We start from the raw sequence: 18,403 nt of genomic DNA on the forward strand, positions 1-18,403 counted from the left end.
ATCCATCAAAGACAAAGATCCAAAACATCAAAGATAATATAAAATATGTTTATCAATGCCAGATCTCAAATATTCACTCCAGTAACGATTTCATCGAATGAGACTTCTCTCGCAAGATTAACCCACTTTTGTATCGATTTGTCGATCCATTTCGTTCAAGCTTCAAACTTCCCTCTTATCGTAACTTTAAAGCTTTTAACGCAGTAATCAAGTCGGTTTGGAGACAATATTCACCACAATGACTTGTTTTTATTTATTTTTACTTGGTGCAGTGCTTTGTGCAAGCCCGTCTGGATAGGTACCACCCACTCATCTGATATTCTACCGCCAAACAGCAATAATTAGTATTGTTCTGTTCCGGTTTGAAGGTTGAGCCAGTGTAACTGCAGGCACAAGGGACATCTTAGTTCCCAAGGTTGGTGGCGCATTGGTATAATGTAGGGAATGATTATTATTTCTTACAGCATCAATATCTATGGGCGATGGTGACCACTTACCATCAGGTGGACCATCAACTACTATCAGCCCTAACAAAACATGGTATCATATGATATACATTACATTATGAGCCGAGGTGGCCGAGTGGTTAAAACACTTAATTCTTTAGTAAAACTGAAGATTGGAGATTCATATCCGGACAGGCTGAGTTTACATGTGATTAACTTGTGTTTATAATTCATGTCACGCGAGGCGTCGTGGGGAAACCTTCACTTTTCAGATAAAATGCTGCCAGACGTGCGTGTATACACTAACCCGCATTGGAGCGGCGTGTTGGAATAAACTACAAATCTTCTCTACCATGAAAAAAATATATACTCAATCACAAAATCATACCCGACCACCAAGTATATATACCGAGTTATGAGTTCGTTAGTTAATTTTATTTAAGCAAAAATATTGTGTGATCGTCTCTTTTACTATTTTATTCAAAGTAAGTTACTCTCTTACACAGCTGCAGCGTCACACTCGGTAGAAGCATATCTTGATTCAGCAGTTCGTCGTACTCCGCCCGCCGCAAACTTATCAATATCAGCTCTGTAAATTAGGCTGAAGTTCTATTGCAAGGACGGTTTTTGATCTTTTATATATACTCATAAGTAGTGTTGCGATTTATAGACCTACAATCTTGTGTATAATTGTACATTAATTATTTATACTGGTATTACTATTGTTAAATCAAACCAATGTATTTTAATGTATTACTGATAAAACTGAATATAATATAATAATATTTAATGGTATTTTATTTCAGTATCGATGTAAGGTTAAATAAATTAAAAAGTGAATATCTATAAAAGGAAGTTAATATATGAGTTAGTATTAAGAAACTTTGCCCGTAAACTATTTTTGATTCATGTAGAGAAATAAAAATAATGTTAATTGTAAAACTTTAAGTTTATTATAATATAACAAATCTTGTCCAAATCAACAGACCTATGGTTAGTTCGTCGGCGCCGTGACGTCACATAAATACGTCATCGGCGAGCGCGCGACTCTCGGCTAACACGCCGGAGTTCTCGTCCTCGAAAGTGACCATCTTGTCTCGCCGAGCACGCGCGCGGTCGCCCAGTGCGTTGACGCCGACTGCCACCAGTTCGCTAGCACCTACGCCCGTGCAACTCAGATTGAACTCGCTCAAACTGCGTGGCACGAAATACTCCACGCATCTCTCCGCGTGACCGGCAGACCGGCGAGCCGGGGTATTCCTTTGGAAACTCTCCTCGCCGTACGCCGATGATTTTCTTCGCGGTAAACTGTTGAACTTAGTCGGGTTCGCACTATCAATCTTGAAGCTTACTTGAGCCCGCTTCTCGTGGCAGTTTATAGACGGCACCTCGGCCGTCTCTCTGTGTCAGGAGACGACGGCCATGGAAATATTTTCATCGCATTTCTCTACACTATGCACTGCGCGAGTTTTAGAGTTTCCTGTACAGAGGGCGGTAAAACCGCGGAGAGCCGAGCTCATGTCCTCTTGAATGAGATTAAAACACATAGCTACCACTACTATACCCACTAGAATATATATACAACACACGCCTATGGCGATGTCCTCCGCCTTCGCGGACACGGTGCTGGCGTATAACCCAGGCCTTAAATTTCCGAAGCCTATCGTCGCGAGACTCGAAAAGGAAAAATAACATCCATCTATTAAGTTCCATCTCTCCGTCGTGTGAAATAAGAACGTACCTAAAGCTATATATAGAATGATTAAAAGTAAACTAAGTAGGATTGGCACTCGCGTGTGGTCCCGGCACGTCCAATGATAACCTCCATTTAAACTGTCCAGATTTAAAGCGGCTTGAAACGGCGTTCGCCTTTGACGATCGTAAAGTTTTTCTTTTCTATCACAATCGACAAATTGCTTGCACTCGACGCCAGGCAGAGAGTATCGGCTCAGGCAGTCCGCTTTTGAATGAAAGTCACCGCTTTTAAGGCGCGCTGGGCAAAGTTTGGAGTAGAGAGAGCGGAAACTCCTCGCTAGCGCCTCGCCAATAGTCGACAGGTACAGCATTATTAGTGGTATGCCCACACATGCGTACAGTATCGCCGCTACCTTGCCTACTGACGATTTTGGAGTTACGCTTCCATGTCCTGAAACAAAGGTACCTTTTACTTTTATTGTCAAAGCTTGTATAATGTAATAAGATGTACTTGCAATAAAATTAAACCAGTTCCTAAATTCTAACCTAAAGTTTGATTGCTTCATTTTAATAACTTATTTATCTTTATGTTGGTTTGTGCAAAATATGATGAATTGTATTCATTCTAAATTTTAGATTAAATGAAAAAAATATATAGATATACAACACAAGCTTTTAGTTTTTCATTAAATAATTAAAAGACACCAATTTACAATAGGTTAAAAATAATTGGTGAAATAAGGCAAACAAAAATATTTTTGATTGAAATTTCGAGTAACTTTTCATTTTGAGTACTCACCGATTGTTGTGATCAAAGTAAGTGCGTAAAGAAAACTGCCAGCAAAAGTCCAGCGATAGTCTATAGCGTCATAGTGGGTCGAGATACTCGGTGTGTCTCCAGTCTGCATCGATTTCATTAGAACCCTTTGAAAATCCATCAACTCTTTGGCAGCTAGCTTCGTCCAATTTTCTTTATAAAGAATGTTTAGGTCTTCTGTTATAGACCAGAGGCGTTCGACAGTTCTCGAACGGAGGTCGCCACTCTGCGACTGACTTAAATTCGGTTTTGATGCTGCAACTGATGTCTCTTCTGGTATCGAGTTGCCTTCTATAGCAAGAAATAGAAACCCTCCGAGCAAGTTGTAGGTTAGAACCAGAAAACATATCGCCAGACAAGTGAGTGGTGACGCGCGTCTTTTGTGAGCACATCTGCAGCAGAACAGCCGTGAGTCTTCTCGGCGTGAGATAAAACAGCAATTGGGTTCGTCGATTATGGACGGTTCGTTTTTTCGGAGAGCACGCTTGGACGAGTCCCGGCTGCCGTCCTCTACCATGTTGATCATTGGCACATAGCTTACCGCACTTTGTACTTCTTGTGGTGTATTCGCTTCTTCGTTCTCAACATTCTAGATACTCGTTACTCGTTGGAAGCTGCTGGAAGGTCATCTGTAACAATGAAAATAATTTAATTATTTTCTTTGTTTATAAGACGCATTTTAATTGGTACCTAAATCAAATTAAAAGAAATTATTTCTGTTCAAATAAAAATTTAGAAATCTTCGAAACGCAAATCGTAAAGGATCATAAACTTAAATAAAAGTACATGATTCAGAATTATTTTTCATGTCAAAAATCACAAATTAAGAAATAACTTATGTCGATTTGATGGTAAGTTGATATTTAAACTGGAACATCGAACAGTTTGAGTATTCAAACAAAGAGACATTACAGACCCTCGACCGAGATCATAGCGTTTATTAAGCTGTTAAACTATAATTACGCAACCAAAACTATACAGCTGTGCTATTATTTCGGATATCTGACATTCCTATAAAGATAGAACTAAGTACTTAATATTATTATTCATTAATCAAGAAGCCGCGTGAACTAGCTTACATAATCTGTCTTAAATATGATATTATAGGTGGATATTAATAAAAGGGAAATAAAAAAGGGATTTTCTCGTCTTAATTTTTAATCAAAATTAATTACGCGCAATGTTTTTTTATATAAATTAAAACTTCAAGTCAATATTTGAAACAAGCTTGAAAATTATTCTCTCGTGTAAAAACAAAAGATAACTCCCCAAAAATCCTAAAATAATATCTATAAAACAAAAACAAACTCGAATTGGAAACCGTTGATGCAAAAAGTTATGTCTCCGAGGAGCGTGTTCTCGACTTCATAAGCGATCCACGTATTCAGGAGCAAATCGAAAGTTACATTATAAATCGTTGTTATTCCACATCACGGTACGAGCACTAGTTTATGTTGTAAGCAGCTGTGACAAACATTTTAATAATGCACGCGCCTCATGTGCGACAACCCAGATTTAGAGTATAGAGCTCCAAAGAAAGATGACTCGTTCCGTACTGAAATATAGATCCCAATAACCATATGAGATATAAAGAATTACACCATCGAATTACTAATACGCTATACACGATAGAGGCTTGAAACAGGAGGAGGGATTATGAACAATAAAGCTCCCCGACTGTCGATGCATCCACGTAGGCAATCTTCAAACAATATAGTGCTTATCTTACATACAGTTATAATTAATGCTTGTGATGTGAGTACAGCACTTGTCCAATGTACGTTAATGTTATTGTATAAATAGACATTAATGTATTACAGTATAAATAGATAAAAGTGAGCAAATTAAAATATAAGTAAATATATAGACAAGCGCGGGTAATCTCTGTGGAAATTTATTAAATATTTTTCAATATTTTCGTATTAGGTACTAGAGTATTAGAACGAATTAACTCGTAGTCAACGAGTTTACTCACACGCGCTACAGGATTTCGTTGGGAGACTTGCAAAGTTTATCCGTTATGATATGACAAGCTGTGTGATATAATTAAGAAGAAGTCATGATTCCACTCCACTCTAGATGAGCATAAGCTTATGTAGAGTGGAGTGGATATAGACTTGAACAAAATATTGCTGATTCAAACCCAGATAATGGCAACTCAATGTGTTTGATTCGCGTTTATAATTCATCATTCGTATCGTGACGGCGTGGTAAGATAAGCAAAAACTTCCTTAATGTCCAAATCATCTTCCTAAATAGAAGAGGTCTCAGCCAGCAGAATGTTTTCAGGTTGTTGTTTTACTTTATTCTTGGGTAACCCTCGACTATTTCACTAGAGTTAGTAATATTTTTAAAATTTCTATTTGATCTTAAAGAGGATGACAATCTTATTGGAGCGAGCAAGCTTTGGGCGATTGAACTAGGAAAAGCAATTAAGGGGAATTAGTGGGCAGTGGAGTATGAACGATTGCTTGTAACGAAGTTGTGGGGACGATCCGCCTCCCTCTCCGCAAACTTGACAGCACTCGTAACTGCATGAATATGTATTAAGAAGTAAACTTGTGTGAAGTTTAGGTTCGGTCGAATGTTAACTCAATCTATGCACTGGTTATGTGGTAGTTTTTTGTGTCCGAAATAAAGAATTATGTATACGTAATAAATGCAATACTTAAATGGATTAATACTTGCTAGTCATGAAAGAAGCTACTAAATAATAAATATTTTATTGTTTTTTTTTTTTATAAGGCAATAATAATTCAAATGACAACTATAGTCTTCGGGAACTCCTCTAGCTTAGAAGCCCGCAATGGTGAGCCAACCGTCAGTACCGGTAGCATGCGCGAACGATCCTGCGATGCCCCCTGAAGAGACGGAATAGGTACGGCTGGTTTTTAGTAAGTATGGGTAAGTTGGGGCGCATCAGTCGTGCTCAGTACCGGCGAGTCCCATACGAATTTATTAGCAATCAAATTTCTCGAGCCTGTCGTCTCTCACTCATCTCATCAACTCACTCATCTAATTTACGTAACATATTCCACTAACTAACCTAACCACCCACTTTGCAAAAATATAATCTAAGAGGCTCTAGTGAAAGTCTATGATGATGTTTAACTTGGTCAACCCTGTGACATTTAGTCGGACGTGTAATCAAACTAATCTAAGCTCCTTCGATATTATATCTCAAATCACATACACAGGTCTGCAGTAAATTGTGTAAAATTTGTAGAGTTTCTTCTGAAGCGCGTTGGTGAACGCACCATTTACTATTTACCAGTAAGTTAAGCTAATTTGAAAACATTGAATATCAAACAATACATCGTTCTAAAATGATGACCTGCATGTAAGGCAGGAAATTGGGTCAGTATTTTAAACTTACACTGCACTGACAGATGCGATGAAAATAACACAGAGTTGTAGACACGTAATTTAATATTGATGAAGTATTCAAGGCAATGTAAGCTGCAGAATGTTAATGTACACTCGCTCTGAAAACAGTAGTTGTTCACATGTTTCCGCTTTCAGCGCGTCTATTCAGTGACGTATATTTGAAAGGCGGTGCCTTCGGGCAAATAATCAAAGATGAAAAGGTTTCCTTCGGAAACGTGTCACGCTTTCTCTTATGTTTTTACCAACTAGAATACCAATAAGTCAACTTTCTTGTCTTAATTTTACGACCGAGTGAGACTAAATTGAGTGTTGTAATTCACCTCAAAGGGTACATCAGAAAAAGACATTTTCCAACATAATCCAATTACTTTAGACTAGAATGAAAACTGAAACATACGTGTAATGTTATTAGAGATTAATTGTATAATAATGTTTTTATACTTGCCGAATGGGCATAAGGTGTAAAATATATTTTTGGGATATTATTACATCGAATGCCTAGTTAGTCTAGTGACTAGTTTGTTTGACACTAGATCATCAAGAACTAGGTTCGAAGGTTCTGTCTCTATAATAAATATTATTAAAATTGTTGTTATTTTTTTTCAATTACAAAAAGCCTGAGGATGAGACCACTCTTATCAGACTGTAAGAGTGAAGATACAAAGTGCACAACAATATCGCCCCTGCCGTTGGCTAGTTTCTGCTTTTAAAACTATAGCTGATACACTTTTTTTTATATAAGATTTATTGATTTGCATAATATTTACTATTTATTAATTTTACTGTGAGGTATTTTAGAGAAAGGTAATATTAGCAACTGAATATCAAAATAGTTCAAAATTAAGCTGTATATTGTACTAATAACTAACTTTACTAATAACTAATATTTTGTACTAATACTTTCTTTATTGTATAAAAATAAAAATTTGAATGGGAATTTTCTCGAACCTTCGAGAATTAGAGCGTAACGGCGACTCTCTTTATTACTATCAGTCGTTTTATTGGATATGGTTCTATCACGATTGTAAGAGATTCAACTTTCATACCATATTCCATTACCATTAGCACATATTTTAAATAAGTTACAGTGATACCACTTTTCTGATCGTACTTTTGACTCATAACCTAAGTTGATTCAGGTTAGGTTAATTGGTGTACTTGGTGGTAGAGCTTTGTGCAAATCCGTCTGGGTAGGTACCACCCACTAATCAGATATTCTGACGCCAAGCAGCAATACCTGGTATTGTTTTATACCAGTTTGACGGGTGTGTGAGCCAGTGTAACTACAGGCACAAGGGACATAACATCCTAGTTCTCAAGGTTTGTGGCGCATTGGTGAAGTAAGGGATGGTTAATATTTCTAACAATGCCAATGTCTATGCCAATGTCTGTCTGTCTGGGCGGTGGTGACCACTTAACATCAGGTGGCCCATTAACTATGAAGTAAAAAATAAAAAAAATGTTTTGTCTTTGCTACAGTCAACAAAAATGAATACCACTTGACTATGTGGTCTTTGCGCTCTACCTAGTCAGTACCACTAGTACATATGGTGTGTAGTACTCTAACTAACAAATGCCACGTACATATATAAAAATAGAACAAACCTAACGTAATAAGGAGGTATGTGTTTCGTCAAAACTACTTTTGACCGACAAAATAAGAGCTCCGACTATAATGTTGTATACACAAATTTTTAATACAACGTAGGTGTAATGTAATTACTATTATTCTATATGTAATGTAATTATTATATTAACGATGTTTAAATCATAAGTACGTTTTCGAAAGCAGTCGGTGAAATGTTATTTTGCAATAACGACGACCCACTCGTATAACTGAGGAGTGTTTCCTCAACGCTCGAGTTGTGCCGCGCTCGTGTTTCAAATTTCTTATAAATTATCCGCGAGAGTGGTTTGCATTATACTTAAATATTACATTTCTCCTTATCGTGGCTTGTAACTAACTGTACTAGCTATCTCATTTGACTCCGTCTGTTATTGATTGTGTTTCAATCAAAAGCTTAAAAGGAAATTAGTTGTGCACTTATTAATAATAATGTATTATTATAATATAATTTTTTCCAATACAGTAAAATCTCGTTATCTACTTTTAGAAAATAAAAAGCAAAGTATCTAAATGTCCCACTGCTGGGAAAATATAATCTCTGTTCTTAAAGTAGAGAAAGAAGTGAGTAGAGAAAAGTTTGTTTGTTTGTTTCAAATCGAGCTTAAATCCAAGCATCTGTGTCCACAAAGTATACTTTTTAATGAATTTATTGAATAGTTTTCGTGTTATATATTTTTTTTAATTTGTTAAATGTAAAGTTACATGTTGGGGTTTTTTATTTTAAATTTATACCAATCTCACAAACGCCCTCTGTTTGTATGCAAGCGGGAAGCAGAGGAAATAAGTGTTTATTTCTAGTATCAATTGTATGATTATCAGCGCTTATGGCATATTTTTGTATATTCTTCCATATAAACAATATCATAAATACAAAATGTATTGAGTTTAGAGTCAAGAGTAACATCTACAAAGACTGTCGACTCAACAAACTCAGGTCTTTTATTCTTCAAAATAACCGCCGAAGATTGTAACTTAACTTTCAGCACAGAAAATAACATACGTTTAGTCTTTTTTTCATTTAGGACTAGATTATTTTTATCAAACGAACCTAAGACCTGCGACAGAGCTTTGCTCTCACCGTTGTTTATTTTTCTGTCAAGTTTCAATATTAGAAACGTATCAGCTGCAAACAATGTGTCGCAAGTCTTATTAACAAAAACGTTAAATCATATACATATATTAAGAACAGCAGGGTCCCAAATTTGACCCCCGTGGAAAACCCATTCGTGTAAGAGGTCCATTTGATTTTGCCCAGTTAATAACAAACTTTAAAATTATTTAAATAATATATGAGGAAATTAAGTCTAATTCAGGGTTTTTGATTCCATAGTATTTAAGTGTTTCTAAATAAATGTCATGTGTAATGCATTCTAAAGCTTTTGTGATTAGTCACAAAAGACTCCAATAGCATTCCGTGATCTCTCCCAAGTATCTGAATAAAAGATACACACGCATTAGTGATAGAACGACCCTTGCTTAATCCAAACTCTTTAAAAAGCAAAAAGCTTGTTCGAGTTTAAATATAATTAATTGATTTAGCATAATTGTTTCAAAAATTGATTTAATATTAGCAAGGTTGAGCTCGGTTACAGTTATTTAAGTCCTTTTTATAGACTTAAATAATGGAATTACGATATTCAATTTAAAAAAATCTGAAAAAGTACCAAATTCTTCACATTTATTACAGACTAGCTGTGAATTTAAGTTTTTGCTGTTTTTGAATTTAAGTTATTTGGATATTGTAACGTGATTTTATTTTTATTCTATATATAATTCTAAAATAAAAGTTACTGCTTAAAGCCTAAGTTACTGCTTATTACATCCGCTATCTGCCGGTGAAAGTCCCGTCGAAATCTGTTCAGCCGTTCCAGAGATTAGCCGGAACAAACAGACAGACAGACAAAAATTATAAAAAAAAATATTTTGGTATATGTACCGTGTTTTCATACATATGCCTTTGTAAAATTGGGTTATTTTAATATTACAAACAGACACTCCAATTTTATTATATGTGTAGATAAAAGATAAGAAAATAGCTCGTTCATAATTTTGACTAATAAATCGCTATGTCGCCGTTTTTTTTATATTAATGATTCTCAGTAACGTAACGATTAAGTAAGCCTAGGGCGTTAAGTTATTTAGTGTTGTTTACAGAAATATTTGGAAAATATTCATAAAATTCGTTGATATCTTTTACGTCTTCGTTCGGTATAGTCCGTTTATATTACGGGATACTTGCTCTACATCAAATTTCAGTTTGTCTGATTTAGATTTTGTAATTATGGTATTAATAAATTTAGGATTACGGTCATATTTCTTAAATTCGTTCGTACCATTTATTCTGATAACTGGATTTGTTTACTTTGTTGGAAGGTGTTACAAATAAAATTTCTAAATTTAAAAATGTTCTACCTACTGAAACACATTGGCCTCAAAATAAATAAATAAACTTAATATACTAAATAAAATAATAACATCTAAAGGAATTGTAGTGCACCTGTACACGTGCACGCTGCGCTCGTTCAATTTGAGTTCGTCCTTCAAACTATAATGGAAGTGCGATGGATGTGAGGAACCGAGTTAGCGTGGAAGTAATGGATAGTGGCTATTAAAGTACAGTCAAAGGCGAATGTTTCCGAACGCGGATATTTGAGCACACGAAGTCGTCAGGCACTCGCGAGCGAACACGAGGTGTAATGATGCTTTGAGAACTCCTGCAACAAGTTCACCGTTAGCCGCACCGACTACAGAGCGACTGCTTCCCTTACATTGCCTTTATTTAGATTATATGGAAGTTTGTGAAGTAACTTAAGATACTAGCTTTTATGTTACATTGGACAAAACGCGTTAGAAATAATATTAGAATTAACTTCTTGACATAGAAAGAGATATTTTTCACTAAATGTAGTATGTACATGTTTTGTATGGGTTATGTATATGTTCTGTTTATAATATTTAATAAAAATAATTCCATATCACATAGAAATCGTGCAATGTTATTAAGCTTTATTTATTTTAATAATATAACAAACAAAATATATTTTAAATTTTATATTCGATATAAAAGCTATCGAAGCGACGTAGTAATCGTATAAAAATGTTAAAATAATATGCATTTTCACCCTCGTTAACGAATTGAATATTTCAACGAAGTGTTTAGACGTAACAAGCTATTGTTCACTTCGCAAAATATAATAATGTCTCCGTAGAGTCGAATAAAATAAAATAACAAATAAAAATGTTATCAAAATATTCGCTACTATAAAATATAAGGATAGATTGCCTGAGGAAAAAATAAAGGGGGAAAGAACAAAACGAAGCGAGCGGTGCCTCCTCCATCGACTGCTTTGTTTGCGGCGGGCCTCGGCCGCTTGAAAGATATCGCTATTCTATCTCGAACGCATTGTCTCAACATCTTCGCGGAACTTTCCGCGAGTGACGACGGAGTCGCTAGTTTATCGCACTGTCCAAGACGATACGAAATGACGCCTCTCGAAGTGCGCCACCGCTCATGCTTACATTGCGTATCGTTTGTTCTGTTTTATGAGCCATTCCAAGTGTTATACGAGACTCGACATATTTCAAACTGCATGAGAGGAAACATTTTGCAAGGTTATTCATATTTTTACGAGGCTCAGGAATATTTTATTTCACCATTTGAAATTTTGACTACGAGGAAATATAAAAGCAATTTTCTCTGAAGTTTTGGACAATTATTGTAATTACTTTTGTCCTGATGTTCTCTCCGGTTAGACGTCATTTGATTTCATTATTCGTCTCCGCTAAAAAATAGTTTCTACTGACTGCAGCACGCGGCTCCAGCCAATTCGATGACTTTGCATTACAAATACAATTAAACAAAAAATATTACATGCGAACAAATAAAATATAAGACAATTTAATTATGTTGTTCTTATATATCTATATATCTATAGTTCTTTCAAATTATTGAATTTCTTACAAATAATTTTGATTCATTCTTAAAAATATTAATCTTCTTTTATATTACTTAGTTACTAAAAGAAATATTTGATTTTAACCTCCTAAAGCGACGATTCATAACTGCCTCTTCTTCATAAAAACTCATTCAGCTTTTTAATAAAGTATATTGTGATTTGATTTAATAATTTATTTACAAGCGATACTATATATGTATATGTAGTATTTTTCAGAGCTCGGTCGTCATTCATCATCATTGTCAATAATGTATCGTCAGCTTCGTGTCCTACATTTGCCAACTCATATCCCTTGTATGAGTCTGTCTTACTGCCAAGGCGTACCAAATGTCAATACATATTTCACATCAATACTGCAAAAATCGTAAACTGTTTGAGGACACAATTGGCTTATACAGCAATGGAACTCATAGTCGTTTGAGCTTGTTTAGGAAAACAACGTTTTCGTTTTTAACACTCGTGAGAGACATGCCATGTTGTAATCAACATTGCGTCGAACATCAAATGTTAGTTAAATTAATAAATAACTGAGTTACATGGGCAAGGAATTTCTCGAAACTCGTCAGACTGTAACTGGAAATTCAATATCGTCGGCATCTTAATTGATGGCAGTCTAGGATCAATCTCAAATCTAAATTCGTTGGCAATGACGTAGCGGGCTCGGGCCTCGATTGCTTGTTTAACTTCAAGTGAGAACGTCTAATCGTATTCATTTGTGACTTTATAACATCTTAAGATCTTTTTTATTTGAATGCTTAAATACTTTTCATATAAATAATTCAATGAACAGTATGATTAGTTTGCAAATTTGTTATTTGGTATTTGATACTAGCGACCCTAACGACATTTGATTTTATTTGAGCAACAGTTACTTACATTATTATATTAAATATTATCATAAATGCTTAGATGATAAAAGATACTTAAATAAATAAAATGGTGGACTATCCGAATGGACAGCGTCGTTCGGATAGCGGGCTGTAACAGAATAACTTCGACCTTGAGATTTTAAATACATGTTTCACAATAAATTATTATTCATATTTCTCTCTTAATATTTTCTAGCGCACTTTTCATTTTCTTTATGTATATATTGCACCGGTCAGCGAGCGCGGATCGCTAGGATAATATAAACTTAACATTGACAATCGTACACAGCAAGAGTTGAGGTTATCTAAATTAATTGCAGATAATGGAATCACCCGAGTCGATCTCGGGCGCGGGCTCACGAAACCTGATCGAGAGAGTCTCTAATGCCTCTTATACTAGAAGAACTAAAGCGATTAATAACTCGTTAATCTGTTAAACTTATCAGATTACATCGAAGCGAAGCAGCTCTCTCTACCTGCGAGGTGACGCCTTGCTCGACTAATGACGTTTTTATCACTTCGAGGTACGGATGATGGGAGAGAAGGAGAGGTAGGAGGGAGGCGACGATTAACAGACAGGTGGACTTGGTCCGCCAGAAATTCGGACAGCGTGTTACGCCTAACTTTCTCTCCGCGCCAATTGAATACTAATCAGTCTCGAAAAAAGAAACGAACTCTGTAATAATAAGGAGGGAATGAATTTTTATGTAACAGGAAAATTATTTATATTTATTCGTTTCCACGGTTTGTGAGACTTTGAATTTATTACGCTTTTTAATTAATTTCGTTCGTATCGCAATGGCGGAAGGACTATTTTGCTTAAATCATTATTATAATGAAATTATCTAATAACAATTACGTTGTTTTATTAAAAAAATTAAGTGCTAAAAAGATTTAATTTTCATAATAGAATAATCCTTTTATAACAAGTCGCTTTTGTGGTGCACGTTGTGTGGTCACTAAAGCCCGTCAATACAGTTTAATTTTGACACCATCAGTATTGACAATGACACCACCTACTACGGTTAACATTATGCCCCTCCAGCTATTAAGCCTCATAAAATCTCATTGAACGTTATTATGAGATATCGTATTCACTGTTTGGTGAATAAATAAAGAAGGATACCACGCAGATGAGCTCGTGAGTTTGTTTATAAATAATAACGGAAGATTATTAAAATTATTGATTACATCGGATTGTGACCGCCGCTTCTTAATATTTATTAGATGTCTAATCTCATTTAGATTGGGGAAATCGTAACGATTTCCTGAGAAAATGTGAAACTCGTAAAAATACATACATTACTCCTGGTGGTAGTTTGTAGTCAATAACACTTTTTTGGGCGACGTCTACCAACATGAACCACCAACAAACACTATTGCTTAATTAAAAAAGAATCTTGCTTGCGGAGCTTATTAAGGTGAACACCGTCCCACGAGCTTTACAAGCTCGTCAGTCCTTTGTAATGTCTGAAGGCTTAAATTATTAGAAGAAAATATTTACAGTATAATATTTTGTATCAACGATACTATAGGTATAAAATTTGCGAGTGCCATATTGACGCGTTGGCATGGTAATAGAATACATCAAATATTGAAAAGAATTGCTCCTCTGATATTATGAGATAATTATTTGAATATTAAGGTTTCGTACATTCTGGACTAATTGTTTTATATCAAAAAAAATATTCAAGTTGTAATAATAAAAAAATAACCCATACATGAGCGTTTTGTGTTCAAGAATATTATAAAAATAAACTTTTTAGATAATAATACACTCTGGGGATGAAACGATCACCGTCAGGCCATTTCAAAAACTAATCTAAATATGTTCGTTGGAAACAGCAACTGCTAAAAAAAAGTTAAAATACCCGCTAATTTGCTTTCGCTGGTTCTTTCCAGATGTAAAAGGTTTGTTAGACGCGGCGCATCAACTGGCGCGCGCTGAGGATACGGGCGACTCGTTTGCTGTGACGGCGAATGGTATGACGCTCTCTTATCCCGTCCTGCTCCGTTTACGCCGCCGCTCCCTGCTCCCTTGTGTGTATTTGGCGCGTATACGATATACTTAATAATATTATAATAATGAGAAATATATATCTATTGTAGTTACAGAACCATGGTTTAAATGTTACTCGATACTTATTTGTCGTTTTTCTTTGATTATAAATTATTTTGTTAACCATCAATTTTGATATTTCAAGGCAGGGTGAGAGAAGTGACGGCGACTCAAATACTGAACCTAAAAATCATAATTTCACATTTCACACTCATCCTTAAAACAGAAACTCACAATTGTACTGAATTGAACAAAAATAAGCATTGCTATGTGGCTTTAGAATATATAAAATAATAAACCTAACTTTCGCATGTCATACGATAGTTTGGAACATTGAAAATCGCCTTTCTGGATTTTCGTCACGAGGGTTTTAGACAACGCACTTGTATACACTCGCGTAGTACACGAGACCCGACCCAAGATAACGGGCTTGCGTGTTAGTGTCGCCTATAAGAGACAATGTACGCTATTTGCTGATGATATCGAAACTGGTCGTTAAGTAGATGGCCCACAAACACGAAGAAAAACGCACACCCACACCACACGCACACTTACGCATTTTTGTCAACGTTTTATTTGAAACTTTCAGTAAGCACTGTACGAGCTATGTACATACATTGTTGTCGAACATCGTGTTATCTTGTTTTATGTTTTATGTTCAAATATGAAAAATATCAATCCGTTAATATTTTGTAATAAAATTAAATACCTTTAACAATAATAGTAGTCTAAAAAGGAAGGAAGGAAAAAAGTCTACAAAATTTTATTCAGTATTTGTTAACTTAGAGATTTAGATTTAGTTTTTAAACTACTCTCAATTACAATTATCACGAGAATTATGTTGGATATGATGAAAACGTCCTATCAACTGATTTCAGACGCAGCGGCTAATAAATAAAACATATATATTTTTTAATTTAATTCAGACCACAATGAAAATATTATTATAATAGGTTCACGTAATAAATGCAAAAAAGACCAGCTAAAATTAGCAGCTTCAGCTACAAAAGTTATTAAATAGCATTTGCAAACTACACCTTTCTTAATGAATACTGCGCTGAAAGATTCATATTCCCGTCCAAGTAATCCCACTAAATGGAGATTCTACCCGGAGAGTATTCAGAAAATCAAACTTAATAGTCGACTTGGAAGCATTTACAAGACATATCGGCTACTCTGAAACTATGTCGTAGGGACAAGTTTCAATGACTTATTTTAACTTTAAATCTGATTACGCCGTCGAGATGTACAGGGTCTTTTGATGTCTGACCATCATTCTTATATATTTTAAAGTTTAATTTAATTTTAAAACATTTTTGAAATGGTGTTTGTCGGAATATATTATATTCGTGAAAACCTTGAATGAATCAAATTAAAATGCTTCTCCGATAATGTATGTACCCGGAGAGACAATAATTTCAATAACAGTGCGGTGAAGTGTTTGTAAATTATAATAATGACTTTTAAACGCTCGAACAAATAATACAGAATATTAAACCGTAGTATTTGAGTTCGACCCCCGATCTCATAGGAGAATAGTCAATTACGCAAGACATATCATAGTGCGTTCTCTATTTCCCAACTGATGAGGCGACAAGCCCGACCCGACAAGAAAGAATTCAGGCGCAGGACCGTCGGTTTTAGGTGCTTACCTAGACACGAGATTGTACTTCCAACTTCAGGCTTCTACTGAATTTTTCGACCGAAAACATATATATATATTATATATATATATATATGTGTGTATAATGTTTTCGGTGTTATATATATATACATATTAATTAATCAGCTCATATAGATTATATCAACTGATAAACAAAATCACACTTACACCGATTATAATCAACCAAGCAAATATAATACAAACATTATCGACTCTCTGAGAGCAAACTATTTGTTGTCTGAATACAATTTATGACACGACTGACTTTGTAGCATTAATCGGGTTACTTATTAAGCCGAACAAAATTCATTATATTTCTGCAACCGTCAGATATTATAAAATAATGATAAATTAAAACAACGAAATTATAATGAATAAAATAAAATTATATTCTGAATTCTATTTCTCATTCGCCACATATTTTTAATTACTTTTCACCAAAATTGTTGTACTTTATGCGGAAGGCTGTTCAACTGACCTTTACAAACAACGGCCGTGTAATTCTCGACGAGAAGATTTTAGAATAGTTCCGTAATTTGTACTGTTTATAGATATATGTAAGTTGTATTTTAACTTAAGCAGTTCGCTATTTTTATGCTTCGCATTCGCATCGTATTCGCAATTAATTTTAACAACTTTAAGCAATTATAGAAACCTTGCGCCGTCAGCACAACAGTTACCCATTTTCCTTTCGTGGAGACGCTCACACGAGACTTGGTACAAATTCGACAAACGACGTAAAAAGTAACGTTTAGCGTGATGCGATGCGGATGCGGCGAGCGACGAGCGTCGTAGAATTGCAAAGCAGGCATTTACACGGAAGCGGCGCGCCGCCACGCGTTACTTGCTCGTTAAATCTGTATTAAACCCGAATAATGTCGACCGGTTTTGTCGAATATGTATGAAGTTTTTGATATTGTAATTGCTCACAATTTTGCGCGGCGTAATCGCCGTTTTCAGGACTTATTCGTGTTTGAATTCAGAGGGCAAAATATTAAAATGTATAACGACTTATTTAAGTTATCAATGCTACCTTAAAATTAAATAATGATCTCGTACAATAATATGATTCATAAAGTGCGATTTAATGTTTTAAGAATAGACAAAGTTCTTAGTAAATAGATTTCTTTGGTTCTGAGCCAGAGATTTATTTTTTCTCCCGTTATCGCATTAAGCCAGCTCTATGAGGAGGAAACGATTAGTGGGCAGGTGTACTCGCCGCGGACTTCGCTACTCGTTACCTACGTGCGACCTACTTTACCATTCAATATCCGCAATATGACCGAAAATCCGTGATTTAGTCTTGCTTCACAAGCTCTTTTACGAGCGAAAAATTTAAATCAATAGTAGTACCTGCAGATTGCTAAAATATTTCCTTTTTTGATTTATTTTTATATCACAAGTTTGTACTCGGTCACATAGCATAGCGGTCTTGATTTGTCCGAGCAGTGCACCGAAGCTGTGTGTATATTTGCCGGAAAATTGTAATTCTGTTGCAACTTTGTGGTGTAAAATGGGAAATATTTTAATGTACTGAAGAATGCCTGCACATTTTGTAGTTTGTTATGCACGTTAATAAAATATTTGCACCGAGCTATGCGAAGTATTGTTGGTTGTGCAAAATACCGGCCGCTCTTCCGCGTTCTGTATACAATTCTCTGAAAATGTTATTCGTATAGCTTTTGCAAATATATTCATATTTTTTGACAATGTGGCCTGAGTTTTGCACGACATCGTAGCTTTCTAGAATATTTTATCTAAATTTAATTCAGAGGATTTCTTGCAAGTCAAAAAACTCAAAAGGAGTAGTTTTCAAAAACATAATATGACAAAAAATAAATTAGGAAGGCTGATATGGCAAGAAGGTTTGAATAAAGCTGCTAA

General features: G+C 35.2%; 1 protein-coding gene across 1 annotated transcript in view; it reads right to left on the bottom strand.

Moving 5' to 3' along the window:
• Positions 1-1,849: 1,849 nt before the first annotated feature.
• Positions 1,850-18,403, bottom strand: part of LOC125071883 (TWiK family of potassium channels protein 7-like) — a 57,799-nt gene continuing 41,245 nt past the window's right edge. Inside the window, exons 2-3 of the mRNA XM_047682302.1 lie at positions 2,941-3,587; positions 1,850-2,592 (exon numbers count right to left, since the gene is read on the bottom strand). Coding sequence (XP_047538258.1) covers positions 1,853-2,592; positions 2,941-3,484 — 1,284 coding nt within the window. The 5' untranslated portion in view covers positions 3,485-3,587 and the 3' untranslated portion in view covers positions 1,850-1,852. The remainder of the gene's footprint in view (positions 2,593-2,940; positions 3,588-18,403) is intronic.

This window comes from Vanessa atalanta, chromosome 20 (assembly GCF_905147765.1).
Source record: "Vanessa atalanta chromosome 20, ilVanAtal1.2, whole genome shotgun sequence".
Taxonomy (NCBI): domain Eukaryota; kingdom Metazoa; phylum Arthropoda; class Insecta; order Lepidoptera; family Nymphalidae; genus Vanessa; species Vanessa atalanta.